Source organism: Lepidochelys kempii, chromosome 2 (genome assembly GCF_965140265.1).
Source record: "Lepidochelys kempii isolate rLepKem1 chromosome 2, rLepKem1.hap2, whole genome shotgun sequence".
Classification (NCBI taxonomy): Eukaryota; Metazoa; Chordata; order Testudines; family Cheloniidae; genus Lepidochelys; species Lepidochelys kempii.
The window spans coordinates 75,818,696-75,837,446 of record NC_133257.1 but is presented as its reverse complement, the minus strand read 5'-3'; the positions used below and the strand labels follow the sequence as shown (position 1 = coordinate 75,837,446).

Genomic DNA, 18,751 nt, shown 5'->3' with positions numbered 1-18,751 from the left:
CATCCATTCAGATATACGCTTGAATCTTTGTCTTATGGGTTTATGGCCCTCGATATCTATTGTGTGAGTAAGTATCAGTGTGTTCTGGGGTACTAGTAAAATAATTGCTATATACCTTTAAGAGTAGGTCCAAATCCCAATGCTGTGCCTGGTTCAATTCCAGACATTGCTTAACTATCTGAATTCCCAGAGACTCTCCCGATCTCCCGTATTTCTTCTATTGTACTCTCTGATTTACTTGTGGTATGCCCTGCAAGAAAACCCTTCTGACCACTTTGGGGTTCATTACACCCTTTTGAATAAATTCACAGAATATATTTTTGCCCTTGTTTACCAGCTGTGGAAATTGCATAATATACAGGACTTACCAGTCTCATGACTACATGGTCCTTGCCATTTTACTACTAATTTAGTCTCACTGCTGTGGAGCAGAAGCAAAACTTTTTCACCTGGTTTATATTTAATTCCCTTGCCCCTGTTATCATACCATGTCTTCTGATTTATTGGGACTTGTGTTAGTTTCTCCTTTGCCAGCTCAATAAACTGAGTGAGTTTCTCTTATCTTTGGGGTGTATTCTATAATTGCAGGGCTCTATTTTTTATCTGACCTAAGTTTCCAGTTCTCTGATAGCTATGGGTCCCCTAGGTTGATGGTCATAAAATAATTCAAAAGGTGGCTGCCCGAGGTACCTCTCTATAAGCAAAGAAGAGACGTATTGTCTCATCTCAATGTTTGGCATCCTCCTGAACACATTTTTAAGCATGTTTTTTTTTCACAGTTTCATTAGAATATTCTACCGGCACTTTATTCTGGGGATGATATGTTGTGTTGTTAAAGCAATTACTCCTACTAATTCATATGGTCTCTGCAGTAATACTGAATTGAAGTTGATCGCAGGGTGAAGGAGCCAACACAACATGTGTATGCCCCAGATCTGTGAAGATGAAACTGGATTTTTTGAAAGCTTCTTGGGCTATTTGCAATTTCAAGACATCACACCCTCTGTCCACCTCAGAAACTTTCATTCTAGAGGAGATACTATGGTAGCAACTCCGCAGTATAAAACTCATTTTTAGTTTTAGGAGCACCTTTTCCCTTTCCATGAGCTTTTTCCATCAAAGGGGAAGATATTAGTGGGGGAGAACAATTTTTCTCCAATTTGCACCTAAAACGTGAGGACAGATGCATCCTACGTTGTTAAAAGAAAGGACTGTAAACATGCGTTTAAATCATATACATCATACTTACTCGTATTACACTTGGAAATTATGTTTTTTCTGCATGTATAGTTAGTGGGTGGAACAGATGGTGAAGGCAATTTAATGTAATGCACTCATTAAAATGAGCACTTCTTCCACATGATTGTCCTTCATAACAGGGGATTCAATGGTTTTAATGGAGTTTTTGCTCTATTGAAATGCAGGATGTTCGAAGCATATGTTTTATAAGGTTACACGATGCTGAAGACAAACTAACCCTTATCTCATTCAGTCAGTGTTGCTTGTTGAAAAATAACAAGAAATTGCAGGAAATTTATGGGAGGCTGTGAATTTCTCTATTCATTCAAAGTGGAAAACTATAGAATTTGCAAATTGGCTGCAAACTTTTCATTGGACACTATCATAGCTTTTCAGCAGAGACCAAACAATAAGGGTCTTAAGAAATCCAGAAAAATCAGATTGTAGTACTTGTATTCATGTTACTCTTCATACTGAGTAACATTCAACAAGTCTCTTAAGGTCTCTTTGCCCAAGTTTCCCGATCTGTAAAATAGGGATAATCTACCCTCCTTTACAAATCACTTGGAGATCCTCAAATGAAAGGCCCTGTATAAGTGCTGAGTATTCTCGATATTAACAATAATGACAAAAAAATTTCAGGGGACTCCCTCAGAACTTGGGCATGACTCACCTTGTTGCTTGGGTGTGACCTTGCTGAAGCATCGCTTTGCAGGACTTTTGAAATATTAAAGCAAACAAGAATCTCAGGTGGTTTGCCTCAGCAGTTTCTGTCTTGAGCACTTCTACTGAACCTTCTGGGTATAAATCTATTCTTTTTTAATCTCACCTAGAACTTGGCATGTTCTTTTGGACTTGCTGGGACTGGTCAGCTAATTAATTTAATGAGTCTTCTTGTCCCATTTGACAGATTCTTAGTGGGTTAGTCTGCAGTTGCAGTATGCTATTTACATCTTTTAGATTTTATGAAAATTCAGAAAAATATGAATTTATTTGCACAAAATTAATATATCACTAATAAATTAGACAGTCTCTCCTCTGTGATCACATGTGTCAAGTTGTGATAATGCATGAAGGGTTTTTGAAGAGAGAATAAAAATACAGAAGAGTGGTAATATATAGAAAAAGCAAATGAATATGATAGGTGTACAACAATGTGCTGCACGTACAGGAGCACAAATAAAAACTTCACTCTGTGTAATAAAGTTTCACCCACTTGAGCCTGTTCAGGCAGCCACATATGTTCTAACAGACATTCAGTCTTGTGTGAACTAATTTTGCTTAGCAGTAGATGCTTAAAAATCTGTTGGTGAAATGACAGGAAAATTTACTTGTTCAGCTAAATCAAGATTTCCTGACTTTTAGTTCAAGAAGGAGAATATTGGTCATGGTGTAGACTGGAACATGGATGCTGTGAAAGGTGAGGAAGTGAACATTGGGATGTATAAAAGGAAGCTCCTAGAATCCAGGAGAAAGCTGTGTTCCCCATCACAAAGCTCTGTCTTATTGGACTGCACTATACTATATAAAATATAAATAACTTTTGAGAAAAATTATTGTTCCGGTTCCCTCTGTTATCTGTGGTAAAGGTAAATGTGTTGTTTATTTACTCCAGGACATTTGAAATGGACCAAAGCTGAGGATATTGACATAGAAACACCAGGATCTATTCTAGTGAACACTAACCTGAGGGCTTTAATAAACAAACACACCTTTGCTTCCTTACCTCAGCATTTTCAACAATACCTTCTGCTTTTGCTTCCAGAAGTAGACAGGCAGGTAAGTAGAAACATAAAACATTTGCTTCCTTACTAATAAAACTTTTTGTGTTTTGAATATTTACGAAGTCTGACTTGATTCCACTCAAAATCATTATAGAATGAAACTTGTAAAATAATTGTTTTTCTTAGCTATTCTGCATCAGAGAGTTTTAATTAACATTCACTTGTGTCCAGATCATATCCTGCCTCCCTGCTGCCTCCACTTCTCTGACCTCCCTGAAACCCAAACCACTCGATTACAACCTGTCCAAAATGCAGCCGGTCAGATTACCTTCCTAACCCGTTGAATACCTTTACTTGCTCCCCTTTGCCTTCTTAGCAAGCTTAAACTTCTTGTCTTTCAAGGACCTACACAATTTCACCCCACATCTCATTTTTTGCTATGTTCTCCTCAGCCTCTGCACTCTGCCAACATTATCAGCCTCAATGCTTAATTTGTTTCCTTCTCTCACTCCTATCTCCATGCCTTCTTCCACACTTCAGCCCATTTTGGAAGAAATTCTCAGTTCCAGTGCACCAGGCCTCCATCCTCTCACCTCATTCATATCCCTATTAAAAAGACTCACGTCTTGCATGAGCCCCACCAGTGCTCACTTGGTCCAGTCAAACACCCGCTCCACTAGAGATAATGGAAATGGGCATGGGAGGAGAAGATAAATCTTTCAAGTTATTAGTTCAGGTTTCCCAACGTGTGTTGTCCTCTCTGTATCTGTCCTTTAGACTGTAAGCTCTTTGGGGCAGAGGAGCCTCTCTGTGTCTTCTCCAGCATATTGTTAGGAGTTAGAACAATAGTAATTTAGGCTCCAGTTTAGCTAGGTACTTAAACACTTGCCTAATTTAAGCGAATGTATAGTCTCATTGACTTCAATGGGACTAGGCATGTACTTAACTTTAGTTACATGCTTAAGTACTTTGCTAAATCAGGTCCTTATGTTGTATGCAAATAGTCAGTGAGTTACATTTCCTCTCTGTTCTCAGTCCACAAAGGATTTGAGTCTGTTACAGCCCCAGCTACAGAGCCTGGCTCTTAGGTCAAACTGTTGTGACTCATGGCTTTAGCTCTTGAGGTTCTTGGCTCGTTCTTCAGTTTTTGTGAAAATGGCAGATGCCACAAAAATGCAACAGAAAGATATAGAGAACAATATAAGCAATTGATTGACTCAACATCTTAACAAAGTATATACTATATTTTAAGAACTATTCAAACTATATGCTTTGTCAACAGAGAATATTTGAAGTCGAACATTAAAAGCGAGATCTGCATCAGAAGTTATGTAGAATTATTTATTCTCATTCTCCTCAGATGCACTTAAAATAACTATCAACAAAATTAAAAAGGACAGTTTTTCATCAGGCCGAAAAACAGCTAGATTTAAATTTGTGATGCAGTTAAAATTTTATTGATAATTTTCAGTTATCTAACAGCTTTCAGTTAGTGATTCAGAAGAGATAAGGTTGTGTGTTAGATACGATCCTATTTCCTATCCAATTCAGTTGGAGCTAAACATTCACACTTCAATTTGTAAAACTACTGGCATTATTTACAATTCTCCTAACGTAAAGATTATAAAAAGATAGGGACCACAGTACTGGGTTACTGCCTTACCTTCATGTAAGATAATGTATTCAGTAAAAACTGCACTCATGTTCAGTACCATGGAAAATCGATTTTTTTTTGAGTTTTGCATAGCTTTTGGCATGAAAAACAAGACTGTTTGCTAAATTAGATATAAATTTACTAAGATTTTTTTTCAAAACCATTTCCTTCTCATTCTTCTTTCAATAAACTTTGGTATAATACATACAAGTGCAACAGGCACAGTACCACAAAACTAAACCCAATTCCTCCATGGCCAAGAAAAGTCGTTACTAAAAGAATATGCCGCCAGCCTCATACTCTTGCAGCAGTATTTTTTTCTTTTGTCTCATGTTTTCCCCATGCCTCTTTCTGTCTTTCATGTGTCTGAACAGAAACCCAGGTTCTCTTTTTTATGTGCTTTTGGAAAGCAGGGGTGGTGCACATGTTTGGGAATCGTGGGCAGATTTGGTGGCTGGAAGAATGATCATTTCAGGGTTTCTTGTCTCTTGGAGGATGGAAGTTCTGGAGGCCTGTCCCTGACCTTTACTTTACAGAGGTTGTAATATCAAATGTGGGTGTTTCCTGATGTGACGTCTGAAAAGGTGCCCCATAAGGCATCCTCCTGGCTGCAACAGGAGTGGGCTGATCAATGTAACGACACTCTCTCACATCTGCATGTTTGGGAGGAGTGTTGGGCATTGATACACCACCTACTGGCGGGAAGGAGTGAGACACAAGGCCTGTCAGGTTTCTAATTTCCTAATCTCTCCTGCTAAGGCAGGCTAAACTTCTCTTGGCAGGCTCTTTTCCACTCCTTGTAGCAGCAAGGCTTTTTTGAGCTGAGCTCTCTCTGTGTTTGTACAGGCCCCGCTCTTGTCTCAATCTTCTCCAACCCCAGAACCAGGAAGGGTATGTCTGTACTTCAAGCTGAATGTGTATAAGTATAGCTATCTCTATCATAGCTACTGTGGGTGCATCTCCTCAAATCACAGTTTACCCCTCCAGCTCGAAGTGTGGACATACTCAGTGAATACCAGGGAAGGTATTCCCTTATCCCACCCTCCACCAGGGAGCAAGAGGGAAAGGGATTTTGAGAAGCCTAGACAGACATAGTCTGAGGGTGTTCATGTGTCATTGTTTCAGAGGGCCACCTGCTACCAGGAGCAGAAAAGCTAGAGTGGCTTTTCTCTGTAGACCTGTCTCCAGGGGAAGTGGGAAAATGGAGCCCTGGCAGCCACTTGAGCAGTATCTCTTGCTGTCCTCATCCATCATATACACTTAATTTCACCAGTCTCTCCTGGCAGCTTTGTTATTTGGGGGTAGGAAAACTTTAGTGCCCAGTGACCATGTCAGCCAAGCAAATGCCTGCCCATTCCTTGCCCATCTCTGGGAACACCTGTACACTTACTTGCTAATGCCGGAGAAATCCAAACTCCACAGATTTTTTTCCACAACTTTTTTTCTGATAATTACTACATGCAATTACACTCAGAATTTTTTTTCCCCTCCTTATACTACTGTGCAATCAATAGTTGGCTGGTGTCCTCCCCAGAGAGGACTGCATTTCAGCAGTGCTATATGGCTATACTATATGAAGTGCTGTGATGAAAGATGCTATGTAAATGTAATATATCAATACTATTTGTCTTCATGTATGGTGATCAATGAAATATAGTGTTGAGTAAGTGCAGACTCAATTACACTTTATTACTGCTCCAGATAGAACAACTGTATGATGAATGGTCAATTGTCATTACTGTCATAAACCCCATTTTTCTAAGTTATATAACTCCACCTTCTTAAATGGCATTGGGCTGAAACTTGTCATGCATTTGTTTATACAAATCCAAACATTTTTAGCAACCATTACTTAAGTGAGTTGCCTTTTTTAGTTAAGCAAAGAAAAAAACCCAAATTAACTCAAGGTTTAATTGTGTTTATACCAACCTCTTGTCCAAAAAAGGCTTAGGACCAAATCCTGCACTTCAGAATAAATGTTCTCAATATGGAGATGAGCTGGTGTGGAGGAGTCGCAACCATCCCACCCTTCCCATGTTGCTAAATGGGAGCAGATGCTTAGGGGCATGGGTCCCTACATGGAAAAGGTTGAACACCACAACGCTATTGTTGTGTGTACTCTTTCCTATTCTCACTGGAATTTTGCCTGAGTAAAGATTGTATGATTGTTCCCTACATTTTAAAATAATTTTCTCCTTAACATCCAGAATGTTTGTTAGAAAAATATCTATGTGTGAATGCCATCTGCTATTCACAACTTGCATGTTTGAACAGTTCCAAGTTGCATGTTGATTAGATTTTATTTCAGCAGTAAAGATGCTCATACAGCATTCTTTGTGTTCAAAATATCATGAAAAGAATTTGGAACTAGGGCTGGGTGGAAAAAGGTATTTCCGTTGCCCAGAGGGTTTTGATATTTTGAAATTTGTTTTTTCTATGATTTGGCTGGCAGGGGGGACAAATATTTTGAGGTTTTCTGTGAAAGGGAGTGGAGCCCTGGCTCTGGGGCAATCTGCCTGGTGGGCTGCCCCAGAGCCTTGGTCCCAGAAAACATTTGTGTCCCTGACATATTGTCAGCCTCCTTGGCAAATTGCTTGGGAGTAGGGAACCTGGTAGCTCTGGGACCCCATAGTCTGCATGGTGGGGCTCCCAGGGCTTCTGTGCTGTTGAAAATTTTATAGTGAATTGGTTGACCACATTTTGGTTTGTTATGAAATATACTCAAGGGATCTAATAGCCAATGTTAGTCAGGTTATTAATATGGTACAGGAAAAAGGTATATGCTACCAGACTCCAAGGAGCTGTCCCCTGCAGCAATGTTGTATGCACCTCACACAGAAGGTGTGCTCCCCCCCAGTTACACATTTGATGGTATTATTTATATGATTTTACAAATTACACATCTTTTAACACATCACTAAAATGCAACCCATGAGTTCCTTCCTTATCTTTGTTTTGGATACTAGCATTCCATATACTGGTCAGTGAAGGTAGAGCAAATGTATCTTGATTTTTGACAAGTTTCTTATCTGCTTATGCCAAATGCTTAGTTTAGCAGATGTAAGGAATTATGGGATACTTAGCATAAGTGAACAAGATTATTGTATGAGCCAGTTTAAGCTGTATCACTGTTACAATATTTGTACTTACTGCATACCTGTGTGTGTGTGTGTATAATAAAATATGTATTCTCTCTTTCTCTCTCTCTCATATATATGAGAGAGAATAATACATATTATTATGATACATATTTATATGCTTGCCAGCATATATTAGTCAACAGATCTTATCAGCTCCAGAGAATTTAAGGCAAAAATGTGCAATAGCAAATGGCCTAGCAAAAATTAAGTCTCCCCTTAGCAACACTCATTTTATATAAGTGAAATATAAATCTCTTGGTTTGAATTCAGGTCACCTTTACCGTTTGCAGCAAGAGGTAGGTAGTAAGGCAAAAAATTCGACATTTAAATACTATTAGGAAAATACATGAATAATGTAATAATTCACAAGAGCATGTGACTATTTAAGGTTCATAAAAACAAATCCTTGATACCAGACACTGCATAATGTCTCCTCTTAAACCAAAAAATTATTGAATCAAGACCTTCCTCAAGCACTTTTGTTTGTAGATCAGTGACACCAGGACTGAAACCTGTCTTGGGGGTCAGTGCCAGTAATATTGATCTAAGACACTGTCACGTCCTGTCATGTTCAGGTCAACTTTACCTAGAGAATATTTTGTTTCTGTTTCACATCATTGACCTACTCGATTAGGTTAATGTTGGCACTTCACATGTAGAGCAAGTCTCCATGCTAAAACTCCTTTTGAATTCTTTATTGAAAAAAATGTGCCGATCATTTTTTAAATGAAAGAAGTTTGATTTCATATATTCCTTTCAAATAGGCAAAGTGATTTAGGGACCAGCCCACCTACAAAACTTCATTTTGAAAAACTCTTTGCTTTTGCTTTGCTCGTGACAAATGAACATCTATAAAAGTAACTTCCTTTTTTTTAAGCCTGTTTTTTCTGCTGAAATTACCTGTGCTTAGGTTGAGATACTCAAGTACTTCCGCAGTGTTGAGAGAAGGTGATGTATAGTACATATCAGCTACAATATTTGAGCAGAACAGGATGAGATAAAGATGGTTTGGCAGCTCTCACTCTGTCAGCTTGTTTTTGTCATTTTTATTAATACGTTAATACTGTTTTAACATATAGCCCTGCTATATTAGGAGCGAGCAAGTTCAGCTTCTTTTTCACACTGCGTTTTTTAGTAGTACAACCCATCATTTTGATGGCTTTCTTTGCAGCATCTCTATTTCAGGCAAAGGCTTTGACATTTTCTGCAGTGCCTCACTAACCTTTCTGTGTTATGACATCTTTCTATTCAGAATTCATCCTTTGTGTTGTATTGTTTTCACATGATTCATTTTACATTTTTCTCTGTGGAATTATTGTATAACAGATATCTTACCCCAGACACATTCCCAATTCATATTTGTTTTTAGCTGGTTGTACCAATGCTCTCTCTCTTTTTTTTTTTAATTGTTCTTTTTAAATTTTTTATCATTGGGTAGGTACTGAGCTTTCCGTTGTTGATTATAATTGCTCATGCAATTGTTTACCCATTCAAGAACTACACTAAAATAATTTTAAAGTTCTGATAGAAACACACAAGCTAGAAGGAAAAATGGATAGTACAGGGTGAAGTGTGCCATATGTCTTGTGTACCTAGGCACAACTGCGCACATTAAAAAGCCATTAAAATCGCACCCCATTGTGTCAGTAATTGAACGTCATATGGTATATTTCTTTCCTTAACTGATTTTTACCTTTGATTTTATTGGTTAATGTAAAAAGATGAGCATTTTTTCACGGTTCTTTATGGTACAATTTAGTTTCATAGTGCATGATTCATGTACAATTTCTCAAGTCACAGCAGTTACAAATGTGAAAAAATTCCGTTTTGTATGGGTGTGTTTCTTCATTAATTTTATGGCACGTTTTCAAAAACACGTACGTTGAAAGTCAGTTGACAGGTCAATGGGACTTAGGCTCTTAAATGCCTATGCCACTTTTGAAAATGTGAATTAGGTTCCTAAGTCAAGTGGGCACATTTGAAATGTTTATCTTTACCCTACAGAACGATGTAGTGGCTGCCTTAAAATTTAATTTGCTGATCCAGTGGTCCTAATCTCAGTACATACATATCTCTCAATAGCTATTGAAGTCAATCTCTTGATAGTGATTTCACACCTGATAGCTTTTCAGTGCTCACAGTATTTTGACAAATTTCATATTTCCAACTTGCTCGGATCACTGTTAAGTGACATGGTGGAAAATACACCCATGCCCTGTCTAAACTAGTCTTCCCACTATTGCTCCCAGTAGTGAAGTTGTGCTAGTGGCACAGCAATGGTGAGAGATTTCTCAAAACCATGCTAATGTATTAAAGAAAAAAAAAAAAGTATGTACGTGAATGGAAAGACTATAGGAGTTGGCTCAAGCTCTTAACTGGGATGATTGTCAAGTTCAGTGCATTTCAGTTCAGATAAACAATGTGTTAATGGCACTCTTGCTGCTTGCTTGCTTGGTTCCGGTAGAGCCCCAGTCAGGATCAGGGCAATGTCATGCTAGGTGCCGGGCAAACACCGTGACATGAACATTTTGTTTAAATACCATGTTTTTTGAGTCTGCAAACCTATCACAGTCGTTAAAAGGCGTGAATCGGTGTTTGCTAGCACACATAGACTTACTGCTGTGGAAACTGTTCACTGTGTGCTGGGTTATTAAAGCCCTTGTTGCAAGGTGTCCTCACACTTCTTGGTAACATGTCTCACATCCACACACGTAAGTGCTTGCTGCAATGCACAGGTCTTGACAGAACTATTGAAATTGCTCCTGGTTGGAGCAAGGCTCAGCTTGGTGATAGCCTGCATTGGGGCACTGCACTGTTACAGTGTTAGCTGTAGACTGTAAGTTCATTACTGAAGATGTGCTATTGCAATTGGTCTTGCCAAAGTTGCACTGTCCTCTTACAGTCTGTCAGTACAAGCAACCACTCTGGATAGTGTGCCATGTGTCCTGTACTTCTGATTGCTTTTTTTGTTTTCAGCTAGTGCAGCTTCTGTTATTTTATGAATATGAGTCTTCTGTTTTATATGGGGCAGAGCAGGCAGTCTCAAGTATCTTCTTTCAGTGTTTGCTCATATCTGTTCCATTGTAGGTGTGTGTGCTTGCCACATGCACCAGTCCTGGAAATTTTTAGCCTGAGTGGTGTCAATAGGGGACCAGCTTTGGCACCCCCGGAGTGGCACATATATGGGCTGAATAAGGGGCGCGGCTGGCCCCTTCCCTCCCTTAGTTCTTTCTTACCACCAGCGTAGGGGCCTGAACACTCCTCTTGTGTGGTTCTCATTCAGTGATGCTCTGAACTTTTTCTCTTGTAAATAGTTGTAATTAGTGATAGTTAACAGTTCCTAATAGTTTTATACTCTAGTTGATAGTGCCCCCCCCCCCCCAAGGGATTTAGCCCAGGGACACTCCCCTGTAAGAAGCCTGTGCCAATCAGTGATCCACATCTTAGCTGTTTGATGTGTCTGGGTGAGTCCCACGTTGGTGAGAAGTGTCGCATTTGTAAGGGATTCAAGCCCCGGACCGAGAAGGAAAGAGACATTAGTCTCTGCTCCTCATAGAGTCAGTGCTTCCACCGGCCTCAGAGCTGGCACATTCAGACTCGGTACCAAGTACTTTGGCATCGACAGGAAGTGCCCCCCCGGCACTGGGTATCTCCCAGTGCCAATCCATGTCACTGGTACCAGCCAAAAGAGACAGAAAGCACGCGGGAAAGGGGCGCTCCCTGGGGACCTGCAATGGCAAGGATAAGGGAGAAGTTCAGCCTAGACCGGCTCAGACCATCTCGCTGTCACTGGAGTGCAGCCAGGTGGCAGCCTCGCCTGTTGGGTCTAATCTGCCCCACATCTGCCTCTTACTCCAGGGAGTAGTAGAGGCACGTGGTGCCTCATGGTGCCGTCCACTCCGGAAGCCTTTCAAGTGGCAAAAGACATCTTCTCCCTCGCAGTGCCGCCTACTTCTTAGGAAGAGAGGCCCAAGGACCCCTCCCTCCCAACCATTTCTAAGGAAAAGCTTTCAATGGCACCCCTACAAAAGTCACCCCTGTGGTACCGTACTCTGGGTCTATCTCACTCACCAGGGCCATACCAACAACCTCCGGAGCCGTGCTTTGGATCACAGACTCACCGCACAGCGAGTTCCTAGCACAGAACGCCAGACTCCAAGCACCAATCCCCCGGATCCTGACATCAGTCACCGGATCCATGGTAGTGGGCCACAGAGGCATGTCGCCGGTCACCGGAACCCCGGCAGTGGTCATCTGACAGACACCGCTCCCTGGTTTCCAGGCGCCACTATTCAGAGCCTCTTCGGCGCTCTCCGGAATCTTGGCACTGCTCTTTGGAACCCTGTCGCTGTTCACGGGAGCCCCAACGTCGGTCACTGGAGTGTCGCAGACGATTCCCATGGTCATAGTCACGGGAGCCTGCACACCATCCTTGAAATAGGTGGCATCACTCCCCGGATTATTATTGGGCCTATGAGCAGCACCGTCAGTCGCTGGATACATGGCATGGCTCAGCCTGGTACCTGGTACCGCTAGCGAAATGGCAGGCACGAGATCGCCAGATATAGTGGGGAAACCTACCCTGTGATGACACCGACATGGTCACCAGAGGAAGATCATTTCTTCTCGGGCTCTGAGAGTGAGTAGTTGACAGCCCCCAGAGACTTGCCACCACCTTCACAATCAGCAGGTTTTCCTCAGGGCCAATCTACAATTACATGACCATAGGGTCAGTGGCAGGGCCCTGTCAAATGTATAACCCCTGGGCATGCCCCCAAGCTGGGGAACCTTAGGCATGAGGCATGAGAAAGACCTTCAGCCTCAGTTTCTTGCCCGCCACCGGCTCGGGCGTCAGGTCAGTCCAAGGGACCCAGGAGCCACTTCGTCCAGCGCATGGAGTTCCCCAAGTAGGGGACGGGAAACTTGCCCCGCATCTTGGGCTGGCCGCATCCTCCTCATTACCTGATGAGGCAGTAGCAGGCCCTTCGCAAACGGTGCCTTAAGATTATGTAAAAGCTCACCAGAAGCTGTTTAAACAGGTGGCAGCAAACCTGGTATTGAAGGCAGAGGAGATGTCTGAACTCACGGACTCCCTCTTCGATGTGCTGGCCACAGCAGCCCCAGCAAGAGTGGCCCTATCTGTCCGTTATGGGGTGGTCAAAATTGTAAAAGCCCTGTGGCAGACCAAGTCATCCTTGCCCCCTGTTTCTAAGAGCACAGAGCACAAGTGTTACATCCCTGCAAAAGTGTTCGAATACTTATATACACGCCCAGCCCCCAGGTCCTTAATAGTCACGGCGGCCAATGAGAGTGACAGGCAGGGGCAACCCAGCTCAATCCCCAAGAATAAAGACATGAAGCGACTTGATCTGTATGGCAGGAAAATGTATTCTTTAGCCAGCCTACAGCTTTGCATCAAAAATCATCTGGCCCCATTCGGCAGGTATCACTTTAATGTGTGGCAACCCATGGCCAAGTTTGCTGACTCGCTCCCACAGGACACTAAGCAGGAGTTCATACCAGAGTATGGTAGGATAATTGCGAGAGCCTCCCTCCAGGCCTCCTCAGATGCGGCAGATTCCACAGCCAGGGCAATGGCATCAGTGGTCAGTGCAGCGGGTATCATGGCTGCAGTCATCTGACCTGTCGGCGGAAGTCCAACAGTCCATCTAGGATCTCCCATTCAACAGCTCGCTCCCGTTTGCTGAACAAACGGACAGCAGATTACACGGCCTGAAAGACTCAAGGGCCACTAAGTCTGTACATCCTGGCCTATGCTAGGAAGAGATTTAAACGTCAAGAGCCAGGCCAGAGCGGAACCGTACCATAGGGAAAGCAGAGGATATATGTAAGGAGACTGTTGCCCCCTTACGAACATTCAGTGGGGTGTTTTGGTTGGCTAGCTCCCAGTACTAAAAAAGGGGGAAGGGTCGATGGGGAATCAGGACCCTGAGACTGACAGCCCCCAGAAGCAACGGGGAGAGGCCAAAGCTCCAGGTCAGCCTGAATGACAGGGCGAACAGGCTAATCAGGGAGTCAGGAGGCCAGGGAGGTCCCGTCCTCCATGTGAGCTGGATTTGCCTGGGTCAGACAGAGTGGGGCCGAGCTAAGGAGAAAGCAGGGGCCCAAGCTAAGCTGGGGAGCAGAGCTGTGCCAGATCCAGAGGGACCAGAAAAGCAGCCCAGAGAGAGCAGACCCTGTCCTGGGAGCAGAGCTGCAGCCCCAAAGCCAGAGGCACAGCCCAGAGAGAGCAGACTTGCCCTGGGAGCAGAGCTGCAGCAACCAGAGCCAGAGGGGCCAGAAAAGCAGCCCACGAAGCAGGTCAGTGCTGGGAGCAGAGTCACAGAAGCAGCCTGCAGAGCAGACCTGCCCTGGGAGCAGAGCTGCAGCAACCAGAGCCAGAGGGGCCAAAGAAGCAGCCCAGGGAGCTGGAGGCAGAGCAGCAGCAGCAGTGCAGAGACAGAGTGGTGGAGCTGGAGCTGGAGCAGTCCGGAGCTGGGTGCGGTGAGCAGCTGGGGAGAGCGAGGGGGACCCTGGGCAGCAGGCCCAGCACAGGGAGACGCCTCAGCCAAGGGGCTCTGCAGGCCAGGCTTGGATCATAACCCTGACAGGGCGGGGGTGATACTGGGAAGAAGGGTCCTAGCACTTAGACCCTGAGAGCGTATGGCCACCACCAGAGTGAGTGTCCAACCCACAGAATCCCTGCAGCACAGCCAGAGCCTGAGAAGGGGGCCTGGGACTTACAAGGAACAGACTGTGAACTGCCCGGAAATCCCAGAGACACTGTTTGTGATGTTTCCTGCCACAGAGCGGGGTGATGTGTTTCCTTTAACCTTTCCATTTTTCCTTATTCTTTTTAAAATTAATTGTTGATTAAATAACTTGCATTTGCTTTAACTCGTATGTAATGGTCAGTGGGTCAGAGAAGTGCCCAGTGCAGAGAGAGTACCCCGGAGTGGGGACACCCTAGCCTCTGTCCTAGGTGACTACAGCAGGGTTGGGGTCGAGCCCCCCAGGAATCCTGGGCCCAGCCTTGTTGCGGTTTCGAGGACTCTGCCAGACAGGAAGGTGGAAGGGGAGTCCTCAAGGGCAGAGAGGCCACTGGGTAAAGGAAGTGGGAGCGAGGACTCAGATCCTTTCGCTAGCCCACTTCACCGGGGTAGTATAGAAACCAGGAAAGTTCCCCGCAAGAGCGGGACTATTCCCCCACTTACATATAGGCAACACCAAAGCCAACCGCCGGCAGCAGGGGCTCAACTGGGGTTGAGCCGCACCCCTCCTAAGAACAGGCAATCATTCGGAGGGGATGCTTGAGGGCGACCTCACAGCCTGAAATCAGGATTTGTCTCACCTTTTATTTTCCCACCGTTTGTTACCTTACCTCTCCACTTGGACCACTATAACTACAGACTTCTGGATCTTCGATATGGTGGCAGTGGGGTATATCCTCCAATTTCTTTCTATCCCTCCTTCCCACCCCCCTTCTCCATCCCTCTTCGGGGACTCTTATCGCCAGCAACTGCTCACCTAGGAGGTGCAAGCCCTCCTGTGGCTGGGGCCCTTAGAGGAAGTTCCCGCAGAATGAAGAGGGAAAAGATTTTACTCCCGGTAATTTCTCATTCTAAAGGGGGTCTACACCCCATCCTAGATCTGCGAGACCTCAACAAATACCTCAAAAAGCTGAAGGTTCTGCATGGTCTCCCTGGCCTCCATCATTCCCTCCCTGGCGACTGGTACGCCACCCTCGATCTGAAAGATGCTCACTTTCACGTTTTAATATTTCCCGGCCACAGGAGATTTCTACTGTTTGTGGTCTTTCTGGCACACTACCAGTTCGTGGTGCTCCCATTCAGCCTAGCAACAGCACCAAGAGTGTTAACAAAGTGCATGGCAGTAGTCGCAGCCTACCTCAGACGTCAGGGTATCCAGATTTTCCCTATCTCGATGACTGGCTCATTAAAGGCCACTCCAAAGAGCAGGTGCAGTGCATTTTCGAGGCATTGCGAGCCACTTACCAAGTTCTGGGTCTGTTGATAAACAAAAATCTACATTGGTCTCAGTTCAGAGGGGCTGTCCTCGACTCCATTCAGGCCAGAGCATTTTTACCACAAGCCAGGTTCAGGGCAGTGTCGGATCTGATCACGCAAGTCACCGCACATCTGCTCACTGTGTGCACCTATGTCGTCCGACATGCAAGGCTGCTGCTAAGGCCCCTTCAAATGTAGCTGTTGTCAGTCTGTTCCCCAGCCAGATCCCTTTCGATGGGCTCTTATCATGCTGCCGTGGATACTCACCTCCCTCCAATGGTGGTCCAACCCAGTGATGGAAGGTATTGCGTTTGTGACTCAACGGCCCACAGTATCCCAAATGGTCTCGGTTGGGGAGCACACCTTGGTGCTCTCAAGACTAAGGGGCTATGGTTGTGAGAGGAGTTGTCACTCCACATAAATTTCAGAGAGCTCAGGGCCATCCGTGTAGCTTGCGAGGTGTTCCTTCCCCATCTGTCTGGTTGTGCGATACAGGTGCTGACAGACAACACAGCCTCTATATTCTACATAAGCAGACAAGGGTGAGCCCAGTCATCGGCCCTTTGTCAGGAAGCCCTTCACCTGTGGGACTTCTGCATCCAGTATGCGATCCACCTGGAAGCCTCCCATCTCTCTGGTGTTCAGAACATGCTGGTGGATTGCCTCAGCAGGTCCTTTTTCTCTCATCATGAGTGGTTCTCCCACTCAGAGTTCATCAGGATGCTCTTCCAGAGGTGGGGAGCTCCCCAAGTGGACCTCTTCACCACCAGTCAAAACAGAAAATGCCGCCAGTTTTGTTCTCTGCAAGACCTTGACAGCGGCTTGCTATCGAATGCCATTCTCCTGTCATGGTCACGCACTCTGAGGTATGCCTTCCTGCCAATCCCACTGATCAGCAGGGTCCTTTCCAAGATCAAGAAGGACAAGGCACAAGTCATTATGAGCATCCTGGCCTGACCTCATCAGCATTAGTTTTGCATGCTCATGGACTTGGCAGTAGCAGCTCCGTGGCCTCTTCCCAACCATCCGGACGTGCTCTCAGGATCACTGGAGGCGGTTGCTGCACCTGAACCTCACCTCTTTCCACCTCACAGCATAGATGCTGCATGACTGAACTCCGAGAAGCATTCCAGGTCCAGCAGGTTCTTCTGGAAAGCAGAAAGCCCTCCACTAGGGCTACCTACCTTGCAAAGTGGAAGCACTTCTCCTGCTGGGCGTTGAAGCGGAATATCTCTCTGGTCAGCGCATCTCTGCAATCCATCCTGGATACCTCCCACATTTAAAGCACGAGGGCCTGGCCTTTTCATCAGTCAAGGTGCACTTGGTTGCCATATTGGCCTTCTACCCTCAAGTCTACAGTAGATCGGTATTCTTACATGAGACAACAATCAGGTTCCTGAAGGCCTTGAGAGACTGTTTCCTCTGGTCCGAGATCTGGTTCCCCAATGGGATCTCAGCCTGGTCCTCTCCAGGCTCATCGGTCCTCCTTTCAAGCCTCTGTCCTCTTTCTGTCTCTCTCACCTGTCGTGGATGGTCCTATTTCTTCTAGCTGTTACCTCAGCAAGGCGAGTCTCTGAGATTAAAGCTCTTATGTCGGAGCTCCCGTACATTATGTTCTACAAGGATAAAGTCCAACTGCGTCCCCATCCTGCCTTCCTGCCAAAGGTGATGTCGCACTTCCATGTCAACCAGGACAACTTCCTCCCAGTTTTCCATTCAAAGCCTCACACATACAACAAGGAAAGGCGTCTACACACCCTAGATGTCATGTGTGCCCTGGCTTTCTACCTTGAGCGTACTAAGCCCTTCCGCAGATCAACTCATCTCTTTGTTGCAGTGGCTGACAGAATGAATCGCCTTCCAATGTTGACTCAGAGGATTTCGTACTGGATCACTATCTGCATCCATACCTGTTATGAATTGGCATGGTTGGAACTGCTCATTCCACGAGGGCTCAGGTGGCATCAGCTGTGTTTCTGGCCCATGTTCCAATCCAGGACATCTGAAGAGCCGCAATGTGGTCATCAGTACCCACCTTCACGACACATTACGCCATCACCCAGTAAGCCAGAGATGACACTGGATTTGGCACAGCTGTGTTGCAAGTCACGCATCCGTGAACTCCTGCCCACCTCCAAAGGTACTGCTTGGAACTCACCTACAATGGAATGGACATGAATAAGCCCTTGAAGAAGAAAAAAGAGTTACCTTTCATAACTGTTGTTCTTCAAGATGTGTTGCTCATGTCCATTCCATGACCCACCCTCCTTCCCCTCTGTTGGACTTCTGACAAGAGGGAACTGTGGGCGGGAGAGGGCCATCAGCACCCCTTATACTGGTGCATATGTGTGCCACTTCAGAGGGTGCCAGAGCCGTTCCCCTGTGGGTACCGCTGAGGGTAAAAGCCGCTGAGAGTAAAAACTTCCACGTGTGGCAAGCACACACACCTACAATGGAATGGACGTGAGCAATGCATCTTGAAGAACAACAATTACGAAAGGTGAGAAACCTTTTTTTTTCTTGTTTAAAAAACAGGGATTTTTATATGGAATATTGAGTCAATTTAACTTTACGAAATATATTCTTATTTACATTGGAAAATATTAATTTAATGTTCAAAGAAAAAGTTTGGTACAACACATTTTTCTAATGAGAGATGCTCCTCCTACAATCACCCTCTTAAGAGACCCCTGCTGGGAACTGTGTTATAGGTACACACAATGAGGAGTAGCATGCAGTGGAGTGGAGCACTGCATAACTGCAAATTAGAACAGATGTCAAGTCTCAACAACCTGCTGGTACCAGAACAGCGAAAGCTACTCTACATAACACTGGTTTCAGAGTAGCAGCCATGTTAGTCTGTATCTGCAAAAAGAAAAGGAGGACTTGTGGCACCTTAGAGACTAACATCGGATGAAGTGAGCTGTAGCTCACGAAAGCTTATGCTCAAATAAATTTGTTAGTCTC

The 18,751-nt window shown here is 44.5% G+C and overlaps 1 protein-coding gene across 5 annotated transcripts in view; it reads left to right on the top strand.

The window, feature by feature from the left end:
• ASXL3 (ASXL transcriptional regulator 3) overlaps positions 1 to 18,751 on the top strand; it is a 130,772-nt gene that overhangs the window by 70,655 nt on the left and 41,366 nt on the right. For all 5 annotated transcript variants that reach the window (XM_073331281.1, XM_073331277.1, XM_073331278.1 and 2 more), the window contains one exon: positions 2,855 to 3,018. In XM_073331281.1, coding sequence (XP_073187382.1) covers positions 2,855 to 3,018 — 164 coding nt within the window. The remainder of the gene's footprint in view (positions 1 to 2,854; positions 3,019 to 18,751) is intronic.